This window comes from Quercus robur, chromosome 6 (assembly GCF_932294415.1).
Source record: "Quercus robur chromosome 6, dhQueRobu3.1, whole genome shotgun sequence".
In the NCBI taxonomy this organism is placed as follows: domain Eukaryota; kingdom Viridiplantae; phylum Streptophyta; class Magnoliopsida; order Fagales; family Fagaceae; genus Quercus; species Quercus robur.
In genome coordinates this window covers 43,188,549-43,215,231 of record NC_065539.1, presented here as the reverse complement: position 1 = coordinate 43,215,231, position 26,683 = coordinate 43,188,549, and the positions used below count along the sequence as shown (strand labels likewise).

Genomic DNA, 26,683 nt, shown 5'->3' with positions numbered 1-26,683 from the left:
AAAAGAACGTTTATACAACTTTTTATCCTCAAACAACCAAAATCGAGGAGCTTTCCTTCGTATTTTCTCAGCTTCTGACTTTTCTTCAGGCAATATATCCCTTTCAAGGAATAGTAGTATAGGATCCATCCAGCTCGGCCCTAACTTGATTTGGTGGACTTGGAGCAAGTCTTTCTTTGTTAGGGTAGGGGTGCATAAGTCTTCGACAAGTATCACTCGGGGCAAATCTTGTGCCGAAGAAGTGGCAAGGGTAGCCAAAGAGTCTGCATGGGTATTTCCACTTCTGGGGATATGCGATAAGTTAAAGAATTCAAATTTCGTTTGTATACGCCTAACTTGACCCAAATATTCTTGCATTCTTGTATCCCGAGCTTCCAATTCCGCTTTTACCTAGCCTACGATCAGTCTTGAATCTGAGAACATTTCCATTGTCTTTCCACCCATTTTCTGGACCATCGCCATTCTCATCAACAAAGTTTCATATTCTGTTTCATTGTTTGTAGCCGAGAATTCCAACCTCAAGGAATTTTCAATGGTGATCTTTTCAGGGGATGCCAGAACCAGTCCCACTCCTGATCCCTACTGGTTTGTTGCTTCATCCATATATACTTTCCAGGGTGAGGGATATTGTGCGGAGATTAAGCCAACTGATTTTTCATCCATGCCATGCTGCTTCACATCTATTTTTTCAGGAAATTCAGCAAACTTGGCTACTAGATCGGCGAGGACCTGGCCTTTTACAGAGGTACGAGGCATATACTTGATGTCAAAAGCCCCTAGAATCGTGCCCCATTTAGCAATCCTCCCGGTATAATCTGCGCTCCGAAGTATTGACTTGAGCGGTAATTGAGTTAGAATAACCCCAGTGTGCGCCTGAAAATAGTGGGGGAGTTTTCGTGTAGCATGTGCTACTGCCAAGATGGCCTTCTCCAGTGATAAATACCGAACTTTGGCTTCGTGAAGCGACTTACTTACGTAATAGACTGGTCTTTGGATGCCACTGTCAACTCGTATCAAAATAAAGCTCACCGCATGAGAGGCTACCGCCAAGTAAGCAAACAGAACCTCGTCCACCTCAGGACTGGACATGATGGGTGGGCGAGACAAGTACTCCTTAAGCTGTTGAAATGCTACAGCACACTCCTCGGTCCATTCAAATCCTTTCCATTTATGCAACAAAAGGAAAAAGGGTCTGCACCTATCTGCTGACCTGGAGATAAATCGGTTCAAAGCAGTAGTTATCCTGGTCAATTTCTGGACCTCATTGGGATTTCGAGGTGCTTGCAAGCCAGCTTATAGGCCTGAACTCTGTCATTTTTGTAGGGTTATTAATTTTTGGGATAAGGGCTATGTTGGTTCTGTTAATTTCAACCATGGACATGTTTGAATTTAAGACATTTAGAGCCATATTAGTAACATCATTTCCAACAATATCTCAATACTTCTGAAAGAAAATAGCAGACATATCGTATGGGCACAAAGCTTTTGTGGGATGCATTTGTTGTAAGGCTGCCACTACTTCCTCCTTTGTGAATTCTTTGATCAAATTCTGGTTCATCTCACTAGTGACTCTTGTAGGAATTGTGTTAATAACCTCTGAAATATGGCTTGGGAGAGATGTAGTATACAACTTTTCAAAATAAGAAACTGCTACAACTGCTATACTTTCAATATTGTCACTCCAAATTCCATTCTCATCCTTTAAGCCAAAAATTGTGTTCTTCTTCCTCCTTTACGATGATTTGGAGTGAAAATATCTTGTATTGCGATCCCCTAGACCCAACCATTGAACTCTTGATCTTTGCTGCCACATAATTTCTTCATTATCCAGTAAATCATTGATTTCTCTACCCATACACCTATCTCTATCCCTTTCTACCATATTGCATAAAGCCTTCCTTCTTTCTTGAATCTTCTTTAAGACCTGTCCAAAAACTAGTCTGTTCCATCTAGACAATTCCACAGCACACTACTTAAGACCTGAAGCCATACTAGTTGGGGAGCTTAAATTCGTACCACTATTCCAGGCTACTGTAATGATGTCTCTACAATCCTCTCTCCTAGTCCACATAGCTTCGAAATGAAAGCAACGCTTTCTAGGAGGTTAAGGAGCAAAAGAATCTGACAGTAGTAACGCATAGTGATCAGAGGTGGAATCTACAATGTAATGTATTTAAGCTTCCTTAAAATGATCAATCCAATCCAAAGTAGCAAAATCCGGATCCAACCTTAGGTACATTCTCCTCTCTCTCTCTTGCATATTGCACCAAGTGTAATCAGGGCCATTATACCCTAAATCCTTGAAGCCACACTCATTAATTGCAGCTCGAAATTCATCTATATGGCGTTGAGGTCTTTGCATTCCCCCCATCTTTTCAGTCATAGACAATACCTCATTGAAATCTCCAAAGCACATCCATGGAAGCTGGAATTTTTTGTTCAAGGCACGTAATTGATCCCACGATTCCTTTCTCTTGTGGGTTTTTGGGTGTTTGTAGAACCCTGTAATCCTTCATTTGAGGCCTAAGATTGATTCGATAACAATGGCATCAATATAATTGCCCTCATACCCCATGATGTCTAGATTGAATTCTTTCTTCCACAACATTGCCAAATCTTCACTTCTATTTGATTTAGGAACTACCAAACCATAAACAAAACTAGCTCTTGTCTTTGCTCTTTCCATAGATTTCTTTCGGAGCTTTGTCTCCGATAGGAAGACAATTTGGGGATCCCACCTCTGCACAATATCACGCAGGGCATTAACTATTTGGGGGTTCCCAAGCTCCCGACAGTTCCAGCCTAAAGCGATCATTACTCCCGGCGGTGCTGCATAGCAACCACTGTCGATATATCATCTGTTTGAGTGTTATTAGTAGACCAAATTCCACATAGCCGTTTCCAGTTTGAACTATTGGGATATGATAAATTTAATTATTTAACTATACAATTCTAATACTATAACGTAGACTAGTAGAATAAGATCCAAATTATTGAAATGAATGGAATGGGTGTAATTCCGTAATGCAATATATTACAAATTTTATTAAAATTATTGTGGTTATTGAGATAATTAATAAAATAATATAATTATTATGAATCTTGTGATAATGATATGACTGTCCATTTCATCAAAAAGGAAAAATTGCAATTAAGAGGTTATCACCGGACCTTCAAGCCTTTTACTCAACATTCCGGCAAGGTTAATTCATCGCCATTTTTCAATAATCCCATAGCCTCCTTCATCTAAAATTCTAATATAAAAGACAAATTTCATCTTTCTTGTGGAGAGTCCAATCAAGCAACTTGTCGTTGTGGTTGTGGATAATGTGGTGCCATACCTTGTAGCCAATTGAGAGTCATATCCTTAGAAGTAAATCAAGCTATGTAGTGACAAATTATTCAAGACAGAAAATTGAATCTATCATGATTTTCATGTCTGTATCTGACTTTTATGTGAGACGGGGCATTATTGCTCTTAAAATATTGAATATTTCTTATTCAAGATAATTGATCATCTATATACATGAAACTAATCACTTACTCTATTCGAGAAAAAATAAATATAAAAATTCACACACTTTAGAATATGCTTCAAAATTTCGGAATATTCATATAATCATATTTATGATCCAATTATCTCTTATAAATTATTGTGTTTATAAGCCTAACACCATTATAGATACAATTAGCAAAATACATCTTCTATAGATACAAGAAGAAAAAGAATTCCTCCCCACATGGTGAGGCAACGTAGATGAAGGCTTTCTCTTCGATAACACACAAGATGATTTAGATCTTGTAGCTGTTTCTTTTCCATTTGGATCAGTTGTTTGAAACATACATTTTGAAAGAAAGAAAAAAAAAATGTCAAAACACAATATGAAGAAATATATTTAAATGTTAGGAAAAGTTAACGGATACCTTAAGGGTATTGGTTTAAGAAATTTTTAAAAACTTTTTATATAAAAAAAAAGTAATTAATTTTTTTTTTATATTTTCTATAAAAATTGTATCAAAACCTTCTTAAAATAGTATATTAACAAATGTCGTAAAGGCGTCAATTAACCGAACTCTTAAATGTTCAATAAAAAGTGTAAAAACAAAATATTATTGCCCTAAAAAAAAGAAACTACTATGCAGAAATACAAATTTGTTTTGAAAATGTTTTTAAAAAAGCATCCCATGAACTACAAATTTTTTTTTTTTTTTTTGGAGAAAGCCATGAACTAAAATTTAAAAACGTGTGCTGTCCCTAATTTTAAAAACACAAAACCAAATGTAAATTTTCCATGTTATAGTCAATTGAAATCCCCAGTTTCTCTCGTGAAATTGTGGGGTCAATTTAAAAAAAAAAAGAGTTCCAGTTAGCTTAACTGATAAAATCTCTAATTGTTGTATAAGAGATCTAGGGTTCAATTCTTGTTCAACCATAGATTGAAACTCTCAAAAAAAAAAAAAAAAAAAAAAAAAAACAAATATCAAATTTTCTATGTTATTATTAATTGAAATCCCTAGTTTCTCTCGTGAAATTGTGGGGTCAAATCAATTTTTTTTTTTTTTTGGTAATTTATTTTGACGAGGACAGCACCTTGGCCTATGAGTATGATATATTTGTGGGATGGTCCTGGTCTCAAGAGGATGACTAATTGTCAAAAAAAAAAAAAAAAAAAAAAAAAAAAAGGAGGATGACTAGCCCAATAATACGAGAATGAGCTCTATCATATAATAATGATTTAAATATATAAATATACACACATTTGTGACAGTGTGAGGGTGACACCATATATACCCTTCCCTGGTTAAAGTACTGGGAAATTATGAGTGCTTAGAATTTGGTTATGGTTTTATAGGTTCACGACAAGAGGTCATGACTGTCCTAAAAAAAAAATAGAAGAGAAAAAGAAATTAAAAGGTGCATGTTGTGTATGGGAACCCATATTGTCACCACTAGTGTAGTGATGGAGAGGTTCATCCATATCCTTCTCCTTTCTAATTGGCTGGTATATGATCATAACTGATAAATATATATATATATATATATATATATAATTTTTTTTTTTTTTTTTGAGAAGATACTTTTCTCCAATAGGTTAAGCAACCTAGCACCACTTTTTTTTAATAGGTTAATCTATTAGAAAATAATAAATTTAATCACTAAATTTTTATTCTAATTAACATTTCTAAGATATATATATATTTATATATATATATATATTATTACTTTTTTCAATAATTGTTTTTTTAGAAGATACTTTTTCCCATAAGTTAAGCAACTTAGCACACTTTTTTTTAATAATTTAATCTATTAGAAAATAATAAATTTAATCACTAAACTTTTATTCTAACTAACATTATATATATATATATATATATATATATATATTCAATAGAATACATCATTTCTCTGTGGGAACAAAATTTGTATAATTGTATCTATGATTCTATAGAAGAAACTATAGGTATTTACCTCTCAGTGCTTTCCTACATTTTGTATCAAAAGTATATGATATGACATTTTCCTACCTCAATTTGCAGTAACTCTCTTCTCACATTGAAAAGCATATATTAAGATTTCCACTAAATTATATTCGATCTTTTCTTTCTTTATTATTATATTTTCCTTGTTCAGATTAAGTTGTTACGGTGGTCCTAACCTCTTTTTAATTATCATAATAACTTTTAAAGGCTTGACTCTTTTAGCATTATTAGAGATATTTTAGTAGATCCTTTTTTTTTGTTTTTTTTTTTTTTTTTTTTTTTTTTTTTGTATTAAGGAGTTTCAGGACCGGTTGAATGGTAGAGTAATAGATGCGGTCGCTTAAGGCCCCAAGTAAAAAAAAAGGCCCCCAAATTTTAACCAATAGGGTTATATATAATCAATAGATAAAATAATATTTTTTTATTAAATGAAAAAAAAAAAACAAAAAAGTGAGAAAAATGCTAAGTCTACAATATTTTTCATAACACTTTTACAATAAATGCTAAGTAGCAGATTGTTACCGCCTATTATTGATGACAAGAAAATAATTATAGTGGTGTTTTCAAATAGAAAACAAGAAGCAACTTAAAACTTAGGATTTGTTGTGAAAAATATTGTGAATGTTGCACTTTTAAAAAATAAAATAATAATAAGAGTTGAGTTAGCAAACTTTTACTAAAATTTCTATTAAAAAAAAAGAATTCTACATAGTTCATGTTAATTAGTAGTAATTTTGCATCTAAAACAAGATAATCAATCTTCGCCTTAGGCCCCTAAATGCATCAAGCGCCCTTGAGGAGTTTATCTACCCATTATAATTAATATTTTTATTATTTAAAGGTGATAAAGTGAACCAAATTAACCTATTCTTGTGGTCCTTGACATAAATTATTAATTCTTTTTTCCTAAATTAACCAAGTCTTGTGTTTAAACTTTAAAAAGAAAAAAAAAATGATGTCTTGTTTTATTATTAATATTAACTGAGTACCTTTGCTTGAATCACGGGTGAAGAATGAAGATTTTTGAATAAAGTCCTAAGTGTAAACACCAATTATTATTGAAAGCATCTTTATATGTTATAGATTAGGCTTAGATGCATTATTGATCAGAAGAGCTAAGCTACATCTAGTTGAAACTTGAAACTTGAAAAACATGCCGGGCTTGTCTTTTCCTACAAAAGTTTATCATCCAAAAAAGTTAATTTGTAATCTTTAATGATTAATCTCCGCAACTAAACTTTTACCGTTGGAAATATTGGACTAAGGCTAGGGCGGTAAACAAGCCGATTTGAGCTGAGTATTAAATGTTCAAACTTGTTCATTTAATTTTTTTTTTTCGAATATGAACCAAGTTCAAGTTTGTATTTAAATAAGATTTTATATTTAAACGTGACTCATTTTCTTGTTGAACAAGCTCAAACTTTATTACCAACTACTTGATTAATCTATTCTTTTCCTATATAGGGGGAAACCATAACTAAAATGTTTTACCTCTTCATAATTATAAATTTTAACTATGAATATATTGTTTATATTATTAATAAGTTACAAATAATAATTTAATATTATATGAACCTATTGACAAACTTATACAATCTATTTCAAGTCTATATAAATATATTTTTAGACAAGTATACATATAAAACTATAATATTGTATAGAGTTAAATCAAGCCCTCATGTTCATGAACATATTATTTTGTTTGAGATTGGCTTGTTTAATAATCAAATCTAAATTTAAGGCTTAAGTTTGACTTGTTTTCTATACAAACGAATATAAATATAACCCTAATTAAGGCAAACTCAAATAAGTATGCATAGGTTGGATCCGGTCTACGTAAAAAATAGTGATTTTGATTAATCGGTGTGACTCTCGGTGAATAGACATGACTTTGATGAAATGTTACAACTATTCGGAGAGTTGTGACCTTTCATGAAATGAAAAGATGGGGTATGTTTCTATAAACAGGACAATACTACAGATCATTGTCGTATCTGTTTGTGAGAGGCAGTATTAGACAGGATAAAACATGTACAAAAGTTTTTACTGATTGTAAAGTTTGATTAATGGAAAGGTATGCAAATAAAGAAGTTTTATTAAGTTCTTTGTTTTCTCTTTGCAAACATTTACATTCAAATATGAATAAATAAATAAAACAAAAATGTCAGATAATAGTCACTAGCCAAAAAACCTAGCACATTCTGATAGAGACTTGTGATTGGTTTTCTTCATAGTTATCCCAAGTAGCTGCAGAGGCTAAACATAGGACAAATATTTTTCTTACCCGCAAAACCAAAATTTCAATTAATGCAGATGGGTCATGGGGAGACCAAGCTTGGGGACCTTAAGCATTACAGGCAGCATATAATTGGGTCACCTTTTGGTCCCTCACAAAATAAGGCCAAAATTCTATTTGACCTAATAAGCTCGGTGGCCAAAAAAATGATAAGAGAAGTGTATCTTCACCTTTAAATTCTGTAAACAAATTTATGTCTCTTTGGAAGAAGATGTGTCATTTTCATTTTGAAGAGAGTGGGGGGCGCTGCTTTCGAAAAAGAAAGAGATGCTAAAATGCGTTAATAATTTGAGGGCGGTTGGGGACCAAACAAATAATAATGTACACATTCGATTATTCTCACCGAGTAGCTTTGCCATTCTTATTCTTTAGAGACCCAAAACCAGCAATGCATAGACATCTAGGGACAGCATTTGTTTGTTTATTTGGTGTAGGATATGGGATGCTGTTGCAAGATAACAAACTTTCTTTTTCAAGAAAAATATATAAAGAAAGGCACTGTGACAATATATATATATATATATATATATATATAAATTTGTTATAAATAATGAAAAGCAAAAGATTACCTTAAAAAATATATCTAAAAGAAAAAGAAAAAGAGCAGCAGGGGAGGTCCACATTGTAGCCAAGGTAGTCATAGGACCAGTCTAACCTGTAAAAAAAATTATTATTATATATAAATTGTAATAAAATTTATGATTTTTTTATCCTCAAAAAAATTTGTGACCACCCTAAATTTTTTTAGACCTAATATAATTAAACTTTGGACAAAATTTGGCAACAAACTTGGTTGTAGACTAAGGCTACAACTCCATTCAATATTACATTTTTTTTTTTAAATCCTCCATACTTGCAAAATTTCAAGAAGATTAAAAATCAATAGTTATGAAATCAATTAAATGTTTAAATTTTGAATTTTTGTAGTCTAGAATTGGACGTAAAAAATATGTATATGAATATAATATTAAATAACATTCGATTAGCATGAAATTTGACATATATTTTAAGAACGTGTAATTTAACGATTAGATTTTCAAAATATATAGTCATGTTAATTTATTTAGTGAAAGTTGAAACCTTAGGCTATAATTAAGTTTGTAGCCAAATATTGTCATTATCCTTAAACTTTGGTCCCCTTAACAGCATATTAGACCCTTACAAACAAAAAGAAATTAAAAATTTTATTTAACTAAAATTTTGAAAGAGATTTAACTTGCAGCATTGATAATGAGACTATCAAGTAACACTTTCAAAATAAGAAAACTTGTATAAAAGGAAATTGTAAAACATTATATATTTTGCATGTGCTTTTTTTTTTTTTGTCAATATATTAAATTCTTTTTTTATTAGATTTTGAATAATTTAAGTTTTTTAATGACCACATTGGAAAAAATTTCTAGAACCGCTACTAAATAAAAGCAAAACATATACTCGTTTCCACTACTGAAAAGGAAAAATAAAATGATTTGATTTTTTTTCTTTACTGGTCTTTAATCCCTCCTCTCTATATATGCCTATATCTTAAATTGAGTGATTAAATATACAAAGAGATTAGTGTCCTTCTTATTCAGAATATTTGTTGGTACTAGAGTTTAAACCATAGTTTTCAGTGTTTATTAACAATATTTAATGATGAGTGTTTAACTCACAATTCTAAATTTTTTTGCCAATTACTCACAACTCTAAATTTAAAGTATTTAAACACAGTGTTTTGATAAATCTCTTTAAGCAATAATTTTGAGTAGCATTATTGTACAATAATGCTACTCAAAATTATTGCTTAAAGAGACGTGTCACTATTTTGTAAAACGTGGACCCACATAATATTGACAACACAAAACACACAATTTTTTTTCCTTAAAAATACATACTCATACCAAACAAGGGTGTTTCTAGACTTGAAAAAATGTAATAGAAACAAAGTACTAAAGATATATATATATTTTTTTTTTGCATTATGAGTACTCAAAATACACTTTCTCACTACACTTTTTAGATCACAATTTTTACATTATTTTAAAAACCAATACCTAAATACTGTTACCAAACGAGCCCTTAAGCAACCTTTGATAACATTTTTTTTGGCTCTCGCGTCATGTGTGTGTGTGTTTATATATATAATTAAAGTTATGTATCTCTCTCTTACTAGAAAAGGGGTTTCACCTCACCTAGACACTGGTAGGTGTATGGTTGTACATGAGCCCAAATATTGAATATTCGAGCTTAGCTAGACAATAAAAGTAAAATGTTCAAACTTGGCTCAAACACGAACCAAGAATACAAACAATGTTTAAACTTGAATTTGTCACAAAATTCAAAAGCTTGAACTCGGCTTAATTCATAAGCCTTAAACTTAAGCTCAATATCAAGCTCTTTAGCTCAAAATCCAAGTACATTATTAAGCTCATATAAAGCATATTATCAAGTCCATTTTGGTTTGGATGAGTGATCCCAAATTTCAATTAATTAAAGGCTTAGTTTGATATGGTTTTATTTTTCAAGCCCATAAATGAGTGTGGGCTCGACTTGTTTTTTGTTAAGCCTTATTGTTCATGAACCTGTTCATGAATATATATATATATATATATATATATATATATATTTGTTACTTATGGATATGACTCGTTTATTAAGCAAGCCTAAAACTAATGCTCAGGCTTGAGTTGTCTATAAACAAACAAAAATGAGTGAGTTTATGCTCTTTATGAACCGCTTGGTTGATTTACAATCCTAATTAGGTGAGCCACAAATGATATTAGTCCACTTTTAGAACCGAATCAATTAATTTGAAAATATTATCTTGCATGGACTCAAGCTATCCAAACAACAAATTTAACTTAACATATTTTTTTTTTTTCAAATTTTGAGATTTAATCTATTACCTTCTGAAATTTTAATATTTATTTGATTTATTATCTTTTATAATTTCAAGGTTTTATTTGTTATCCTCCTAAATTATAGATTTGTAAAATATAGAGTAATTTTTTCTAACTTGGTTTGTAAACCTATAGTTTAAGCTTCCCCCTCCCCCTTGTCCCCAAGATGATCATAGCGTTGGTAGAGTTCCTTTGGTGATGATGCACTTGACGACCGCTAGAACTAGACTTTCAATTATTTGAAAGGATATATTCATATAGATGTTATTATTAATCTACATCCTTAAGGGAGCATTGAATTATAGCCATGCGTTTTTGCCACTTTATATGGTGAATGAACATCAGTCTCAAATTTGGATCGGTGTGGCGTGACATGATCACAAGTACCATATCCTCCCTAACAAAAAGGGAAAAAAATCTATACAGTTAGATCATTTTAGACAATCGATCTCTATGTCCATTAGCGCAGGCTCTCTTCATTGGGTAAAGCTTACACTTGTTGGGGGAAAGTCCCCGTTTATGTAGCAAAAGAGAGGAAAAAACAAGGAGAGCATTTTAAGGAAAAATGCAATAATGTAAAGGGTAACTCACTAATGCACCTACTCGAGTAATTCTTAGAAACTCATGAAGCACCGAGAATGGTGCTCTTTCCTTTCACATTTATGGTAAGATTCATTCATTAAATTTATGGTGAGGTCCATCATGAATATGAGATGAGGGAATATCATTTCTCCGTAATCTGAGAGTAAAAACGAACCCAAAATTTTAAAATAGTAAGGGCTAGAATATAAAGAAAAAAAAACTCCAAATAAATATCCATATAGTATTAAAAATTTATAAATAGTTAAAATCGTTGTTTCTAAATACATTAAGATGCAATTATTTACCAACAAATACAAAAACAAAAACAAAATAATGTGTTTTTGTTAATATTAGGCTAGCTAGGATTTTTTTCAAAAAGCTATTTTTTCTATTTTACCACTTTACTTTATAATACATCCAATATCAAATGTTCTTTTTTTTATCACTTTATTTAAAATAATATAAACAACTCATTAAAATAATAAAGGAAGAGAGAGAATTTGAGTTTTTTAATTGAAGGAAGAGATATAAACTTAATAAAATAATGTATTTTATTTTTAACAACTTGCTACAGTCAACTGGTATTTATACCAGTTTATTATAGTTGCAAAAAATTTAGTTTTAGCTTCTCTAAAAACACATGATTTTTTGGTTCTTTGGTAGTAAAAAAAAAAATATATATATATATATATATATATATATTGCTAAAATACAATCACTATTGTGAATATTTTTTTTGTTTTTGGGTTAGATGGTTGCTATTTGGGTGAGGCTAGTTAGGCTAATTAAGGAGAAGGGAGGCCCAACTACAAAAATGAAATATATAATAACTATAAAAAAAAATAATAATAATAAAGACTTGGGAGGCCCAGGCCCCCTTGGGCCCCCACTTGGTTCTATCCCTATCCGAGAATACCTAAAAATTTTCCCAATCATAGAAGAACCACACCTCATAAAATGGATCTTAATAATGGAAAATTCACCTTCCCTGTAGAACCAAAACTTACTTTCTTTCCTTTTTTATTATTATTCTACAAAGAGTGATTATGAACATTGTCCTCCCCCCTCCATCCCCATCACTAACTCCCAACAAGTAGATAGGGATGGAGGAAATGAAAGGAATTCCTCTAAGTTTACAAACACATGCCCAACTAGTAAGAGAGTTGACAATAGAAGCAGAACTTACTTAAAAATCAAAGACACAATAATGTATCCCTAGTTGGATTGGTAAGAATACTTTCTTATTTGGGTGAGACTAGTTAGGCTTATTGAGGAGAAGGGAGGCCCAACTACAAAATGAAATATATAATAACTATAAAAATAAATAAAGACCTGGGGGGCCCAGGCCCCCTTGGGCCCCCACTTGGTTCTATCCCTGTCTGAGAATACCTAAGAATTTTCCCAATCACATAGAACCACACCTCATAAAATGGATCTTAATAATGGAAAATTCACCTTCCCTTTAGAACCAAAACTTACTTTCTTTCCTTTTTTTATTATTCCACAAAGAATGATTATGAACATTGTCCTCCCCCCTCCATCCCCATCACTAACTCCCAACAAGCAGATAGGGATGGAGGAAATGAAAGGAATTCCTCTAAGTTTACAAACACATGCCCAACTAGCAAGAGAGTTGACAATAGAAGCAGAACTTACTTAAAAATCAAAGACACAATAATGTATCCCTAGTTGGATTGGTAAGAATACTTTCTTGTTGGGCCTAGGGATAAATTCATAAGCATAACACCTATAAAGCTTAAACCTTAAACCCAATGGTTTTAACTTTGAAGCCTAAAACAGTTTGATCCCCCCACCTTCTAGCCCACAAGCTAGCTAATTGAAGCTCTTGTTGTAAAACCTGGGGGGCCCTTTTCCCATATCGTAAAAGATTATTGTACATAAACAGGACACATAATTAAATTACTCTTCTTTTCCAAAAAAGAAGAAGATTACTTTGATATATAAGATAATTAGAAAAGGTTTAGTGGCCCTAGACAAAGTGACTTACAGATAATTCACATTATACAAAACTATATATGGTGTTTGTGACTTACAGATAACATAGAAAACTATATGGTGTTTGAGGAAAGAAAACAAATATCTCTTAGCAAAATTCATATTGCCCAGCTCAAGCCGCCATTCAATCAAGACAGTGCCACATTAATAGGCTTTTTGTGTGGATTCCACTCGACCACAATAAAGAAAACAAAGGCAAGAGACCACGATGCTCTCCACTTTTAACTCTTCCATAACATTGAAGAGTTGATTTTACAAATATCGCAATCATATAGGGACGGTGCAGAATCAAATTTTCAAACTCAATGTATTCCAAACCACACAATAATATAAAGGCCAAAACATTCAATCAAGTTTTTCTCCAAAAAGTGAAAAGAAAGAAAGAAAAATTCAAACGTATTTCTTAATTGTTAGATAGTTAAAATAATTATGTGCTAGATAGTCAACGACTCAACATCATTATTAGTAAACATTATGGTATTGCTATGAAAGTGGGAAGCTGAGCATCATGAGCCAAAAATTCCCACAATTAAGCTAAAATTTATAAATTGAGATTCACATTGAAAATGAACTTGCAAATCTACGCGGTATAGTCCATAGCATTTGTGATCAAGTACAACAGAAGAAGTAAGAGGTATTGTGCTACCCTAAATTCTGCAAATTTGATTGGATTGGATTGGATTGGATTTGATTGTTTAAATGTATATTGTGCGAATGTATGCCATCTTGTGTTTACTAAGAAGATCTTGAGTTCATAAGCAATTACAAGAAATCTCAATTATTATTATTTGACTTTTCTCTTTTGGGTATAAAGCGTGGAAATAAAAAATAAAAATAGCCCATAGAATGCTCATTGCGTCTAAAAACCTAGAAATGAAGATGAAGTTCAAATTGATGACCCAAATTCACACTGCATATGAACTTGCAAATATACAATGAAATAATCCGTATCATTTAAAACGTGATAAAGGATAATAGAAGAAGCAAAAAGGTAGTATGCTATCCTAAATTGTACAAATGTGTGCTGAGTCCCACGTCTTGTGTTTACTAAGAAGATCTTGAGTTCATAAGTAATTACAAGAAATCTCAATTATAATTTGACTAGTATGTTTTGGGCTATTTAAAAAATAGCCCAGTAGATCTCAAAAATAATATGGCCCACTAAAGCTCCATACATTAATCTCGACTAAGCCCATTAATATCAGTGCCCCATATTGGCCCAAATCCATACGAGGTTAGGCCTAGAAATCAAATTCCCAACCTTCCATTACAAGCCCAACACACATAGAAAACGGCGTCGTTTTTCAACCATTTCACCACTAGAGACTAGTTCCCAATCATCGTCGCCCTCGCATCGCAGCGACGACTCTCCAACACTCTCTGTCTTCCCCCAAAAACTCAGTACAGAGAGTACAAATTTCTACAACTCCAATACTCTCTCTCTCTCTCTCTCTTTCTGTGATTTGCTTCTGAGCAAAAAAATGGCTTCGTCATCGGCAACAACAATAGCATCACCGTCATCGTCAGGTTCAGGAATCACAGAGCGACGAGGAATCCCTGGAGCTCAATTCGTAGAAGACGTTCAAACCTATCTCAATCAATTAGGTCTCGATGTTACCTCTGCTCTCGCTGTTCTCCAAGAAAGGTCACTTTTCAATTGAGTTTGCTCAAAACCCTGGGCTTTTTTAAACCTAGATCATTTTCATGTAGAATTTAAATTATAAGAAGATTGTTTGAGTTTTGTTTTTTTTTTTTGTGTGTGTGTTATTTTTTGCTTATACATTGTGTGATAATGATCTCTTTGCTGCAGACTTCAGCAATATAAGTTGGTTGAGATGAAACTTCTTGCTCAGCAAAGGGATCTTCAGGTTCCATACTATTATTAGCTTTCATTTCGGTTTTTTTATTATTGTTATTCCATGTTTATTTACTGAGTGTTAAAATGGAACAGAAGGCTTTAGCTTGTGTTAAACTAGAATGATAAATAACTTTAGGTTGCGTTTGTATAAGCGGTTGGAAAACTGTGTTTTGAGTTTAAAATGAGTGTTTGTAAAAAAGCTACGAGGAGTTGTGGTTGCAAAACAGAATTTTGGGTTTTAAAGACGCTTCTTTAATCTCCCAAAGTGCCTCTATCTATAACATATGATTTGAAGAGGTCGGGCCTTGGTGCAATGGCAAGTGTCCTTTACTTGAGTAATGCGTCCCGGGTTTGAGTGTAGGAATCAGCCTTTCCAAAAATTGGGGATAAGGCTGTGAGTTGCTTAGCAACCAGCTACCTCTATCAAACCCTGCAGAAGTGGGAGCCTTTCTGCATTGGATACGACATTTTTATCAATCAACGCACCATAAAACCTTAGGCACGAATCTTGATCACCATATTGATTACCAAACTTACGGAGTTGTTTGTCTATGAATTCTAAAATATGTCCTATACCATCTTTTTTTATATTTCTATTTCGTTTTTTATGGGGTTAAATTTGTTTTTCTGTTCATGTTCGTGACTTGTATAGCATGTTTGTGTGTAATTTAGATATGTGATCATTTTGAGTGACATTTGTTTGTTTGTTGTGGTTGTTAGGCAAAGATCCCTGACATTGAAAAGTGCTTAGATGTTGTTGCAACTTTGCAAGCTAAGAAGGGCACTGGTGAGGTTGGTTCGTTTTTTTTTTTTTTTTTTTTTTTTTTTTTTTTTTACTTTTAACATTTTATTCATACATGTTGTTGTGTCTCTTTGAAATGAAATTTTAATTATGTAGTACACCCTGGTTGTAAGGTTAGCTGATATATGGCATTAGGATGGTAATTACTTGTTGCACCTGATACCTCCAGAATTTGCTTATTCTTTTGCTGGATTTATGTTAATTCTTTCTTATGCTAGCACACTCTTTATGGGGGCAATGAAGAATTGAAATGTTGCTTATGATTCGATTACTATCATGGAGAGTGTTGTTCATACCTATATATATACTAGCTCTAAAGGATGTTTTCAATAACTTGTGGTATATTTTATATGGAAAAGAAAAGTGAACCTTATTCGTGCTGCCTGCCAGTTGAATATGTTTTTGTTTTGTGTGTGTGATGTAGGGAAATTGTTTGTGTGCACTTATGGCGGGTTAAGGTTGAGGAGGAATTGTGGATCTAGGATTGAAAGCTGTAGAAGAGTGGGTTGGGGCTCAAATTGGCTTGGGTTTCATTGTAAGTTGAGAGTTTGATTGTGACGGTCTCATAGTATACTGCCTATGTTTTTGGGCTACTTTTTTCCAAAAAAGTTATGCTAATTATTCCAAAAAATAAAGGCTAGGGTTTCATGAGTTTTTCGTGTCTACTTGATAGAGAAAGTATGTGGAGCTTTATAATTTTGATAGGTTATAGGAATGGCGTTCATCAAAAAAAGGTTATAGGAATGGCTTCAATTGGAATTATAAGAAAGATGGTAGAAAGAGAAATTGATAGTGTTAAGGAGCTGTACAAACAGTAGAACAAGAAAGAGAAGAAGGAAAGGAGAAGAGATACGGAGAAATGAACATGCGAAGGCCAACATGATTCAATGTTCAAAAAGATCAATATTTTTCATCAAGAAAATCTGTGTCTTCATGTATATTGAATAGAACAACAACAAACAAAGCCTTAGTCCCAACATTTGAGATTGGATATGGATCCTCAACATATTAGTTAGGGTCGGTCATATATGTACATTGAGTGTGTGTCTATATATATATATATATATATACACACATCTTTTTTGTACTAGTAGTATTCGGTCTCCTAGTTTGACTAGTAAACTAAAAACCTAATAAAAGGCTAAATTGGGCTCAAAGGAAATAAAACCTAAGAGATTTAAGATCTCCTAGAAAATTATAGACTTGACTATATTACCAAAATACCCTTATGGTGCATTTGGATAGCAGGCTTTGGGTCATGTGGATTTGGGTATGGGTGATTAAAATCCAATCACCTTGTTTGGATAGTTTAAAGAGGTCAAGGATTTAGATTTGGCCAAATCCACCAACGATTTTAAACCTTGATTTGAAATAACATCCAACCCCATAGAATTTTAGAAATCTTTAGCCAATAGCCATATTTCAATAACTTTAAATTTTATAATTTCAAATCCTTCTATGTATAAAATGTATCCAAACAAGGAGTTTTAAAAATTATAGATTTGGAATCAAGACATTTCAAATCTATTGATTTAAAATCCAAAAATCTAAATTGGAATTCCTTGTTTGGATAGTTTAAAAAGGTCAAGGATTTGGATTTGGCCAAATCTACCCATGATTTTAAACCTTGATTTGAAAAAAAAAATCTAGCCCCGTGGAATTTTAGAAATCCTTAGCTATACTTCAATAGACTTTAAATTTTATAATTTCAAATCTTACTATCTATAAAATGCATCCAAACTAGAAATTTTAAAAATTATAAATTTGAATCAAGAAATTTCAAATCTATTGATTTAAAATTCAAATCTAAATCCAAATTCAAGTATTCAAACGCAACCTTAATTCACAAGAATTGACCATAAGTTATTAATAAAAACTCATTCAAAATTGTTTTAACATAAGGACATATATAACTAGCTCTTCAAAACTATAAGGATTTTATTTCAATTGGACTTTACATGTGAACCCATAAATTAAGTCTTGAACTTATCAAAAGAAAATTGTGAAGTAGCAACAAACTAATCTTCCATGGAGAAGGGTAGGGGAATAGAATTGAAGTCATGCATTAGATATAGACGTCTTCAATCACACTTATCCACTTCTCCTATACAAGCTTGCAGCAAGCTTCTGCCAATAGTAGGCTTTAGTAAGAACATTCAATGAACTATGCATGAAACAGATGTCCCCTTTTTAACCTCTTACTTACTACTAAAACCCTACTTTAAATTTTAAAGGAGCTAATAGGTATTCTATATTTGCACAATACTCCTGAGCACTTCACCACGTCATCTACCTTACTCTTCTTTTTTTGATAGGTAATAAGAATATTATTAAAACAAACTGAAAACAAAATCAAGCCAATACAAGGTGTTCATGATGGTGAACACAAGGAAAAGCAACAAACACACAAACAGCAACAAAGAACAAGAACAAACTTAAAAGAGCTAAACTAAGAGAAGAAATAAACTCGAAAATAGTGGAGCAATCCGAAAAGCCCCAACACCTAGACCAATCAAATAATGTCTTCTGGCATAGAGCTTGTAATTGAACCAAGGATTTCTCAGTATCCTCAAAAGAGCGCCGATTTCTTTCCATCCAAACAATCCACATCAAACAACCAGAAACCATATTCCAAATGTCTGAATTAAATTTTCCCAACCCAAAACTCCAACAATACACCAAGCTTTCCACAGAGCCTGGCATGACCCATTGTGTCCCAAAGATCTGAAGCATATAAACCCATAGAGAGTGAGCTACCAGACAGTGGAGGAGAAGATGATCCACAGTTTCCTCATTCTGATGGCACATACAACACCTATTTACCAAAGTGCGCCCCCTAAGCATAAGATTATCCAATGTAAGGATTTGCCCATGAACAGCTGTCCACACAAAAAAGGCCACCCTGCTAGGGATCTTAGCTTTCCAAACACCTTTCCACGGGAAATTGGAGGCATCTGCACCCCTTAATGATATTGTAATAGGACCGGGTTTCAAACTTGCCATTCCCTTTGAGACACCAGTGAGAAGTGTCACTCCCACCACCCCTAGGGATCCGAGATTGAATTAACTCAAGGAAAGAGCAGGCAGCCCCTAATTCCCTTTCATGAAAATCCCTATGAAATCTTAAATTCCAGATTTTATCATTACCACCCTCCTGGTAGTAGGGGTGTGCGCGGTTCGGTAAGGGCGGTTTTTTTCCAAATTTATTACCGAACCGATAGAGATCAGTTTTTTCATAATTGAAACCGATGCACACTATCTAGGGTCGGTTTTCCGACCTATAGCGGTGCGGTTTTTTGTGGTGCGGTTTAGTCGGTTTGGTTAGTTTGAAATATTAAAAAAAAAAAAAAATTTTAATAATAAAAAAATTGGGCTTTCAAGCCCAATATCAATATATCAACTTGTTCAAGAAACCTATGCCAAATAATGTATTTTTTCATTTTATAATGATCACATAATGATCCAAACAGCCAAGCCAACCTTACACTGTGTATTACTGTATTATATATAATATATAATATAATATTATATTACTTGGAGTTGGACATGAATACACTGTGTATCCAGCTTCGTGTAACAGCCAACCTTACACTGTGTATTATATATAATATATATATATAATATTAATATAATATTATATTACTTGGAGTTGGACATGATTACACTGTGTATCCAGCTTCGTGAATGATAAAACTTTCAGGCTGCTTACATCCATCCAACCTTACATATATCGAAGTGTAAGCAGCTCACATTAGTCCAACTTGGACCCCCCACAAAATAGAAAGACACAATACAGACACAGTCACACTCACACAAGCTTTGCTTTGAGAGACACAGTCACACAGCAATGGCAATAAAATCATTCTTGCTTTCAGCTTTCCCAAACAAATGAAAATGAAAAAACAGTAAAACACGAAGACAAACTACAAAACTGAAAACACGAAGAAGCTTACGGCTTACCGGTGTTCTGCATCAGGCGAGACTTGAGTAGAGAGGCAAGAGTGAGAGGGAGAGTTAAAAGATACTGAGAGAAACATACGAACTTATATACCCCTGAGAATCTGAAAACCTAGCATAAAACGCACCGTTTTGCTTCTTTTTTTTTTTTTAATAACACCCATACATACGATGTCATTTATCAGCTTCATTAAAAAAAAAAAAAAGAACGACAGAACAGATCTTGTATCGGTTCGGTTCGGCCACAGCTCGGTTTCGGATTTGTCAATCCGGTGATTTCACCGCACCAGCATCGGAATGGAGGACGAAGTCCGAACGCCGGCCTCGGCTCATTCGGTCGGTGCAACAGTCGGGACGGTGTCGTTGGCGCCGGTCGGTTGGGTCGGTTCCGGTGAAGTTTTGCACACCCCTACCTGGTAGCATAATACATCAGAAATGCAAGCTTCCTTGTCATTAGAACACACATACAACTGAGGATAGAGCCTTTTAAGTGAGTTATCTCCAACCCACTTATCCTGCCAAAAAAGAATACAAGTGCCATCACCCATCACTAAGGCTACATGGTTGGAGAGCCCCTCCCAACCATCATGAATACCCCGCCACAGACCATAACCATGAGCCCTTCTACATATTTTAGTAGTCCACCCTCCTTGACCCTCTCCATATTTAGATGCAATAACCCTCCTCCAAAGATAAGCGCTTTCTCACCCAAACCTCCATAACCATTTCCCTAACAAGGCTTTATTAAAATGTACTAACTTCCAGATCCCAAAACCACCCACATCTATCGGTAAACACACCCACCCACATCTATCGGTAAACACACCTTCTCCCAAGCCACCAAAGGATATTTGAAACACTCCTCTGAAGAGCCCCATAAAAAATTTCTCTAAATACGCTCCAATATATCAGCCACAGCTACAGGAATGACAAATAATGATAGATAGTATGTAGGAAGGCTCGAGAGAGTACTCTTCACTAGGGTAAGTCTACCCCCCCTTTGATAAATAAAGACGCTTCTAACCTGAAAGTTTCTTCTCCATCCTCTCCAAAATAGGATTCCACACAGACGCTGTTTTGTATGGGGTGCCCAACGGCATACCCAAGTATTTCATAGGCAAACTACCCACACTACACCGAAGAATGGTAGCCAAAGCATCTATATTTCCAACCTCCCCAACTGGAACAATCTCACTCTTCCCCGCATTCACTTTCAAACCAGTAAATGCTTGGAAGCAAGTCAAAGCCAGCCTAATGGACAACAACTGATCTCTAGACGCATCACAAAACAATATGGTATCATCTGCAAACAGCAAGTGTGAAATACGTACCCTTGTAGAGTTAGTTGGCCCCACATGAAAACCACAAAGTAGACCACAATCCTCGGTTTTCTTCAACATCCTACTTAGAACTTCCATAATAAGGATGAAGAGAAGGGGAGACAACGGTTCTCCTTGTCTCAACCCACGAGAGCTTCCAAAGAATCCAACTGGGGATCCATTCACAATAATAGAGAAGCAAACAGTAGTAATGCAAGCCTTAATCCACCCCCTCCATTTTGCCCCAAAACCCATCCTATCCAACAGATAGAACAATGCATCCCAATTTACATGGTCATAGGCTTTATCAATGTCCAATTTGCAAACCACCCCAGGAACATGACTCTTCAATCTGCTATCTAGGCACTCATTAGCGATAAGCACTGAATCCAAAATTTGTCTCCCACCAATGAAAGCATTTTGAGACTCAGAGATGAGACCATCAAGCACAACCCTCAATCTATTTGCCATAACCTTAGACAACAGCTTATACACACTCCCAACCAAACTAATGGGCCAAAAATCCTTAACATCAATAGCATTATTTTTCTTGGGAATTAGAGTGAGAAACGAGGCATTTAAAGACCTTTCAAACACTGAATACCTGTGAAAGTGCTCAAAAACTGCCATGACATCCACCTCCACCACACTCCAACATTTTTTTAAAAAGGCCATGGTGAAGCCATCTGGTCCAAGTGCTTTATCCCCCTCAATCTCCATCAAAACCTGGGACACCTCTTCTTTAGAGAACTCCCTCTCCAAGGCCAACCTTTCATCCTCTCTAATGCAAGCAAAATCCAGTCCATCCACAGTTGGACGCCACAAGTCTCACAACCCCTTTATCTTCGTTTCTAATTTTAATAACCTTGCATTATATTTTTTCTATTTTCTTTGACTTAGCTGAAAGCCTTTAGATTTTTGAGCATATTTCCAAATTTCTAACTTGACATTAACTTTACATATAATTTCATGTACTAAAATTATATCATTTGCAAAAAACATACACCAACAAATTTCATCTTGAATCGTTCTAGTGGGTTCATCCATCACTTGTGTAAAGAGATATGGATTTAATGTTGATCCTTGATGCAAACCTTACTTGTGATGTCTCCACTTGTTCTCATGCTGAGCTATTATGTTCATTTTTAATCATTTTACCATACTTTTTAGGAACTCATTTCTTTTCTAAAACACACCACATAATCTAATCTCTCTAGGTACCCTATCATATGCTTTCTCAAGGTTAATAGAATTATATGTAGATCTTTGCTGCGTTGCTGGACTGGCCTTCCAGTCAAGAAGGACAAGCTGCCTGTTTGGAATGCAACTCCTTGTTTAATGTAGATCATAAGGAGAAAATAATTTATGTGTTTTTGAAGATAAAGAATCTTTGTTTCTCCATCTTAAATCACAGCTAGTGGGCACATTTTTTGATAAGTAGCTAGTGGGCACATTACTCTCGCGGAACCAGGCCCATTCCATTTCCCCTGATTGTGCTTCAAATTTGTTGGCACTTCTTGGTATTTCTATGACATCTAGAGTTCAAATCCTTCCTCCTTGTTGTAACTATCAATCATTGATCATGTATTATATATTGTCGGGTGGCAAGGGAGTTATGGGGAATTTCTGTGGTGTCTTTTGGGTTTGAGTTGGGTGATGCTAAAAGGGTGTTGGATTTGCTGCGTTGCTGGACTGGCCATCCAGTCAAGAAGGACAAGCTGCCTATTTGGAGTCCAATTCCTTCTTGTTTTATGTGGATCATATGGAGAAAAAAGAATTTATGTGCTTTTGATGAAAGAATCTTTGTTTCTCCATCTTAAATCACAGCTAGTGGGCACATTACTCTCGCGGAACCAGGCCCACTCCATTTCCCCTGATTGTGCTTCCAATTTGTTGGCACTTCTTGGTATTTCTAAGACATCTAGAGTTCAAATCCTTCCTCCCCGTTATAACTATTGAATTATTAAAAATAATATGATTTTTACTTTTCAAAAAAAAAAAATTGTTGTCATTGATAGATAGCATCTCTGTCTGCTGAATCTCACTTTCTTTTTCTTTGTTTTTATGTTAGTAGTAGACTCCCTTTATACTGCATATCTTAGTTTTCTTCTTTTAATGAATTAATTACTTTCTTACTGATTAAAATAAATAAAAAATTTCCCCAAGTCCCTTGGCATCATCCTAACATTTGCTAATTATTGTTGGGGAATTAAAATTAGCTTTTTTCCCCCCCCATTTTTTTAGTATTAAAATTGGCTTTGAGATGCCAGTTTCTTCCGTGGTTCTTCATCACAATTTACTGTATAATTTATCATTTTTTGATAAGTTACAGTATAATTCATCATAAACCTTTTAATTTATCTTGGACATCTTTTTTCACTTCCTCTTTGCCACCTTATATTTTTCATAAGCTGCATTTTTTTTTATATATCTAGATAGGCTTCTATAGCTCTCTTTCTCTTTAATTTAACTACCACACCTCTTTATTCCATCACCAAGTTTCCCTTGGTCACCCACATCATTTAGATTAGGAGTTTCCACAGGCCAGTCGAGGTCAGGTTAGGATTAACCTGTCACTCAACTGGACACCTTTAGTTGCAGAACTGCTTCACCAACTCCCGACTGAGTAAGCAGTTGAATCCGCCTGTGCTTTGTTTCAGTTGAGCAGCCATGTGTTGATTGGAAATGGGTTAGATGGAGGAAATTGTCTGTAAATATAAAGATATATATAGGGTCGAGATCAAGTTACACCCGGTGTAACTTTAAACAATATTACACCACCTAATACATTTTTACTGAATTAATATTTTGAAAATTCCATTGTTAGATTATATGTTCTCTATGTTCTTGTCATACTTGTCAAATTTCATGCCCATCATATTATATTTATTATTAGATTCATAAACTCATCTTTTATGCATAATTTTAAGCACCAAAACTTGAAATTTAAACATTTAATAGATGAGAGTTGTTGATCTCTAATCATCTTGAAATTTTGTAATCATGAAGGGTACAAGAAGAAAATGTAATCCAACAAACATTCAATAAAAAAAATATTGAATTGTGTAATATTGCTTAAAGTTATATCATGTGCAACTTGAATCCAACTCATATATATATTCTAGACATTTTTTGGGAGCTAAACAAAAAATCCCCAAATAGAAATAAATTAAATCAAACAAAATAGAAAAATAAACAAGACAAGATTTTCTCTTCTTTTCTTTCATTTTCTTAGCAACAAAGGGTCAAACATATTGGAATTAAACATTCAAACTCAATATCTCAAACCCATGTAGAACCTCTCAAAATCAAAACTCTTGTGGGTTCATGGTGGGTGAGACATCGATCAGCGGGCATAGTCATGCTCTTGGCCTTGGGTTCAAAGTGGCCATTGGGGTGTGTGTGTGTGAGAGAGAGAGAGAGAGAGAGAGGGTGAATATAGATTCTAGAAAGTAGAGTCAATGTAAAGATAAGGCTGGTACACATCAAAAAAAGATAGGATAGAAATCTCAATAGCCAATAAAATAACAATGCATACTACCTAAACTAAATATATCTTAGTGGTCGGGTTAGATTGTTTTGGCGAGAAATCCTTAATCCCTCCACCCACCATGGGAAAAGTGACTGCATCTGACTCTCATAATTACTCGCTTGTTTTGGTTTATATATGGTCTCCTTTTCAAGCAAAGAAAAAATAGTGTGGGATGCACACACATTAAACTCATGGGTTTTCCCTTTTCTTTTTCAGTGCTTCATATAATTATTGATTGATTATTTATCTACTCTATGCTCCTTAATTTAATGAATTTTGTCTGGTTCGGTGTTTGAATGCAGGCACTTGTTGCTGATTTTGAAGTAGCTGAAGGCATATACTCCCGGGCTAGCATTGAGGATAGTGACTCAGTATGTTTATGGCTGGGAGCAAACGTCATGTTAGAGTATTCATGTGAAGAGGTCCGTTGCTGTCAAATCTTAGATGTTTTTTAGGTTGCTTTTTTCTGCATTAAGGATGCTAAAGATTCTTGTCTCTCCTTGTGTTGCAGGCTACTGCTCTTCTGCAAAAAAATTTAGATAATGCTAAAGCAAGTTTAGAAGTTCTTGTTGCTGATCTACAATTCTTGAGGGATCAAGTGACAATAACTCAGGTACTATTGGTGTGAATATGAAGTTCCCTTTCTGTTTGAATGGTAGTTACATGGCTTAAAGCTTGTTTAGAAGTATACTACCTATAAAAAAAAGAGCTTGTTTTGAAGTATACTAGTTTACCATGCATCTTGCGTTTTTGGCATACAAACAATTGAATTCAGGGCATTGCATGCATATAGGCATGGGGGAGTGAGCCTGGGAATGATTAGTGTTTTACTTATTTCTTTATTCACTATGAACTTGGCAAATGTAATAATCTTGTATAATTCTAGGCATGCTTAAGCTTGTTTTATTACTCACTTCTTACTGTGTTCTTTATAAACACATTAGTAGTTGCGCTTGACTGTTTGGCAACCATTGAACAGGTCACCATTGCTCGTGTTTTTAACTGGGATGTGCATCAGCGCAGAATGCGACAATCTCCTGCTGTTAAAGACTCGTAAATCAAAATCATCCATCCAGATTTAGAGGTGGCAGAATATGTTTTCCTTGTTGAGAGTATGGTTGTGATCTCACTTTATTACTTGAATTAGGTGATTAGATTGTTTTGCTTTATCTCCAGGAATCAATTATCTATCTCATGGGTTCTCTTCATATCTGCATTTTGAGTTTCAGATTGTGGTTTATTATAAATATCAACTATACCCATTGTGGAAGAAATTTGTAATATTATTAGAACCAGTTTTGATGTATGACGACACTGTTAGGCTTCAGCTGTAACATCTGTATCGCTTGAAATTCTTAGGTTAATGGACGCGTTTTGTTTTGCTTTGTGAAACTAAGTTATAGTTAATTACTTTTCTCAACATACACGAAATTATTTCTGAGATCAATCAACTAGCTGTGGTTTAAAATTTGAAATTTTGGCTCTATGGGGAAACCGATGGGACCCAGAGAAGCTTCAAGTTGAAGGTTATTTGTCGGCAAAACTTCGCCAAATGAATCGACAGGGCATCTTGATCACAGTTTTTGTATGATGTCAGCCTAATCTTGTCCTTCCTCAAAAGGGTCGTAGATCTGTATGGTTTCTAATATAATATTTGCAGTTGTTAGTCAGAAATGACATGATGTTAACTTTGATGCATGCTTAAGTCAACTAATCAAATGATAGCAAATTTTGAAAGACCACTATTGCTGCCTTTAAAGGAAGGATGATCATCCAACACTGCCAAATTCTGAATAAACTACTCTGTTATTATGCTTCTGATTTCGAATCTGATCCAACAGGCAGGTGGTTTGCACAAACGTCTTGTATCAATCATTGTATTTTTATTTGGCTTTACATGAAAGTTCAAATTTGAAATGGGTGGCAGATCCTTGCTCTAATGTGCCTTCATTTTCACACAC

The 26,683-nt window shown here is 33.9% G+C and overlaps 1 protein-coding gene across 1 annotated transcript; it reads left to right on the top strand.

Annotated features, from left to right (window-relative positions):
- Positions 1-14,569: 14,569 nt before the first annotated feature.
- On the top strand, positions 14,570-26,129 carry LOC126688885 (prefoldin subunit 3). Its single transcript, XM_050383788.1, has 6 exons — positions 14,570-14,899; positions 15,065-15,122; positions 15,833-15,904; positions 25,025-25,144; positions 25,234-25,335; positions 25,702-26,129. The coding sequence occupies exons 1-6, from the start codon at positions 14,736-14,738 to the stop codon at positions 25,777-25,779; spliced, it is 594 nt and encodes a 197-aa protein (XP_050239745.1). The 5' UTR covers positions 14,570-14,735; the 3' UTR covers positions 25,780-26,129.
- Positions 26,130-26,683: the final 554 nt, after the last annotated feature.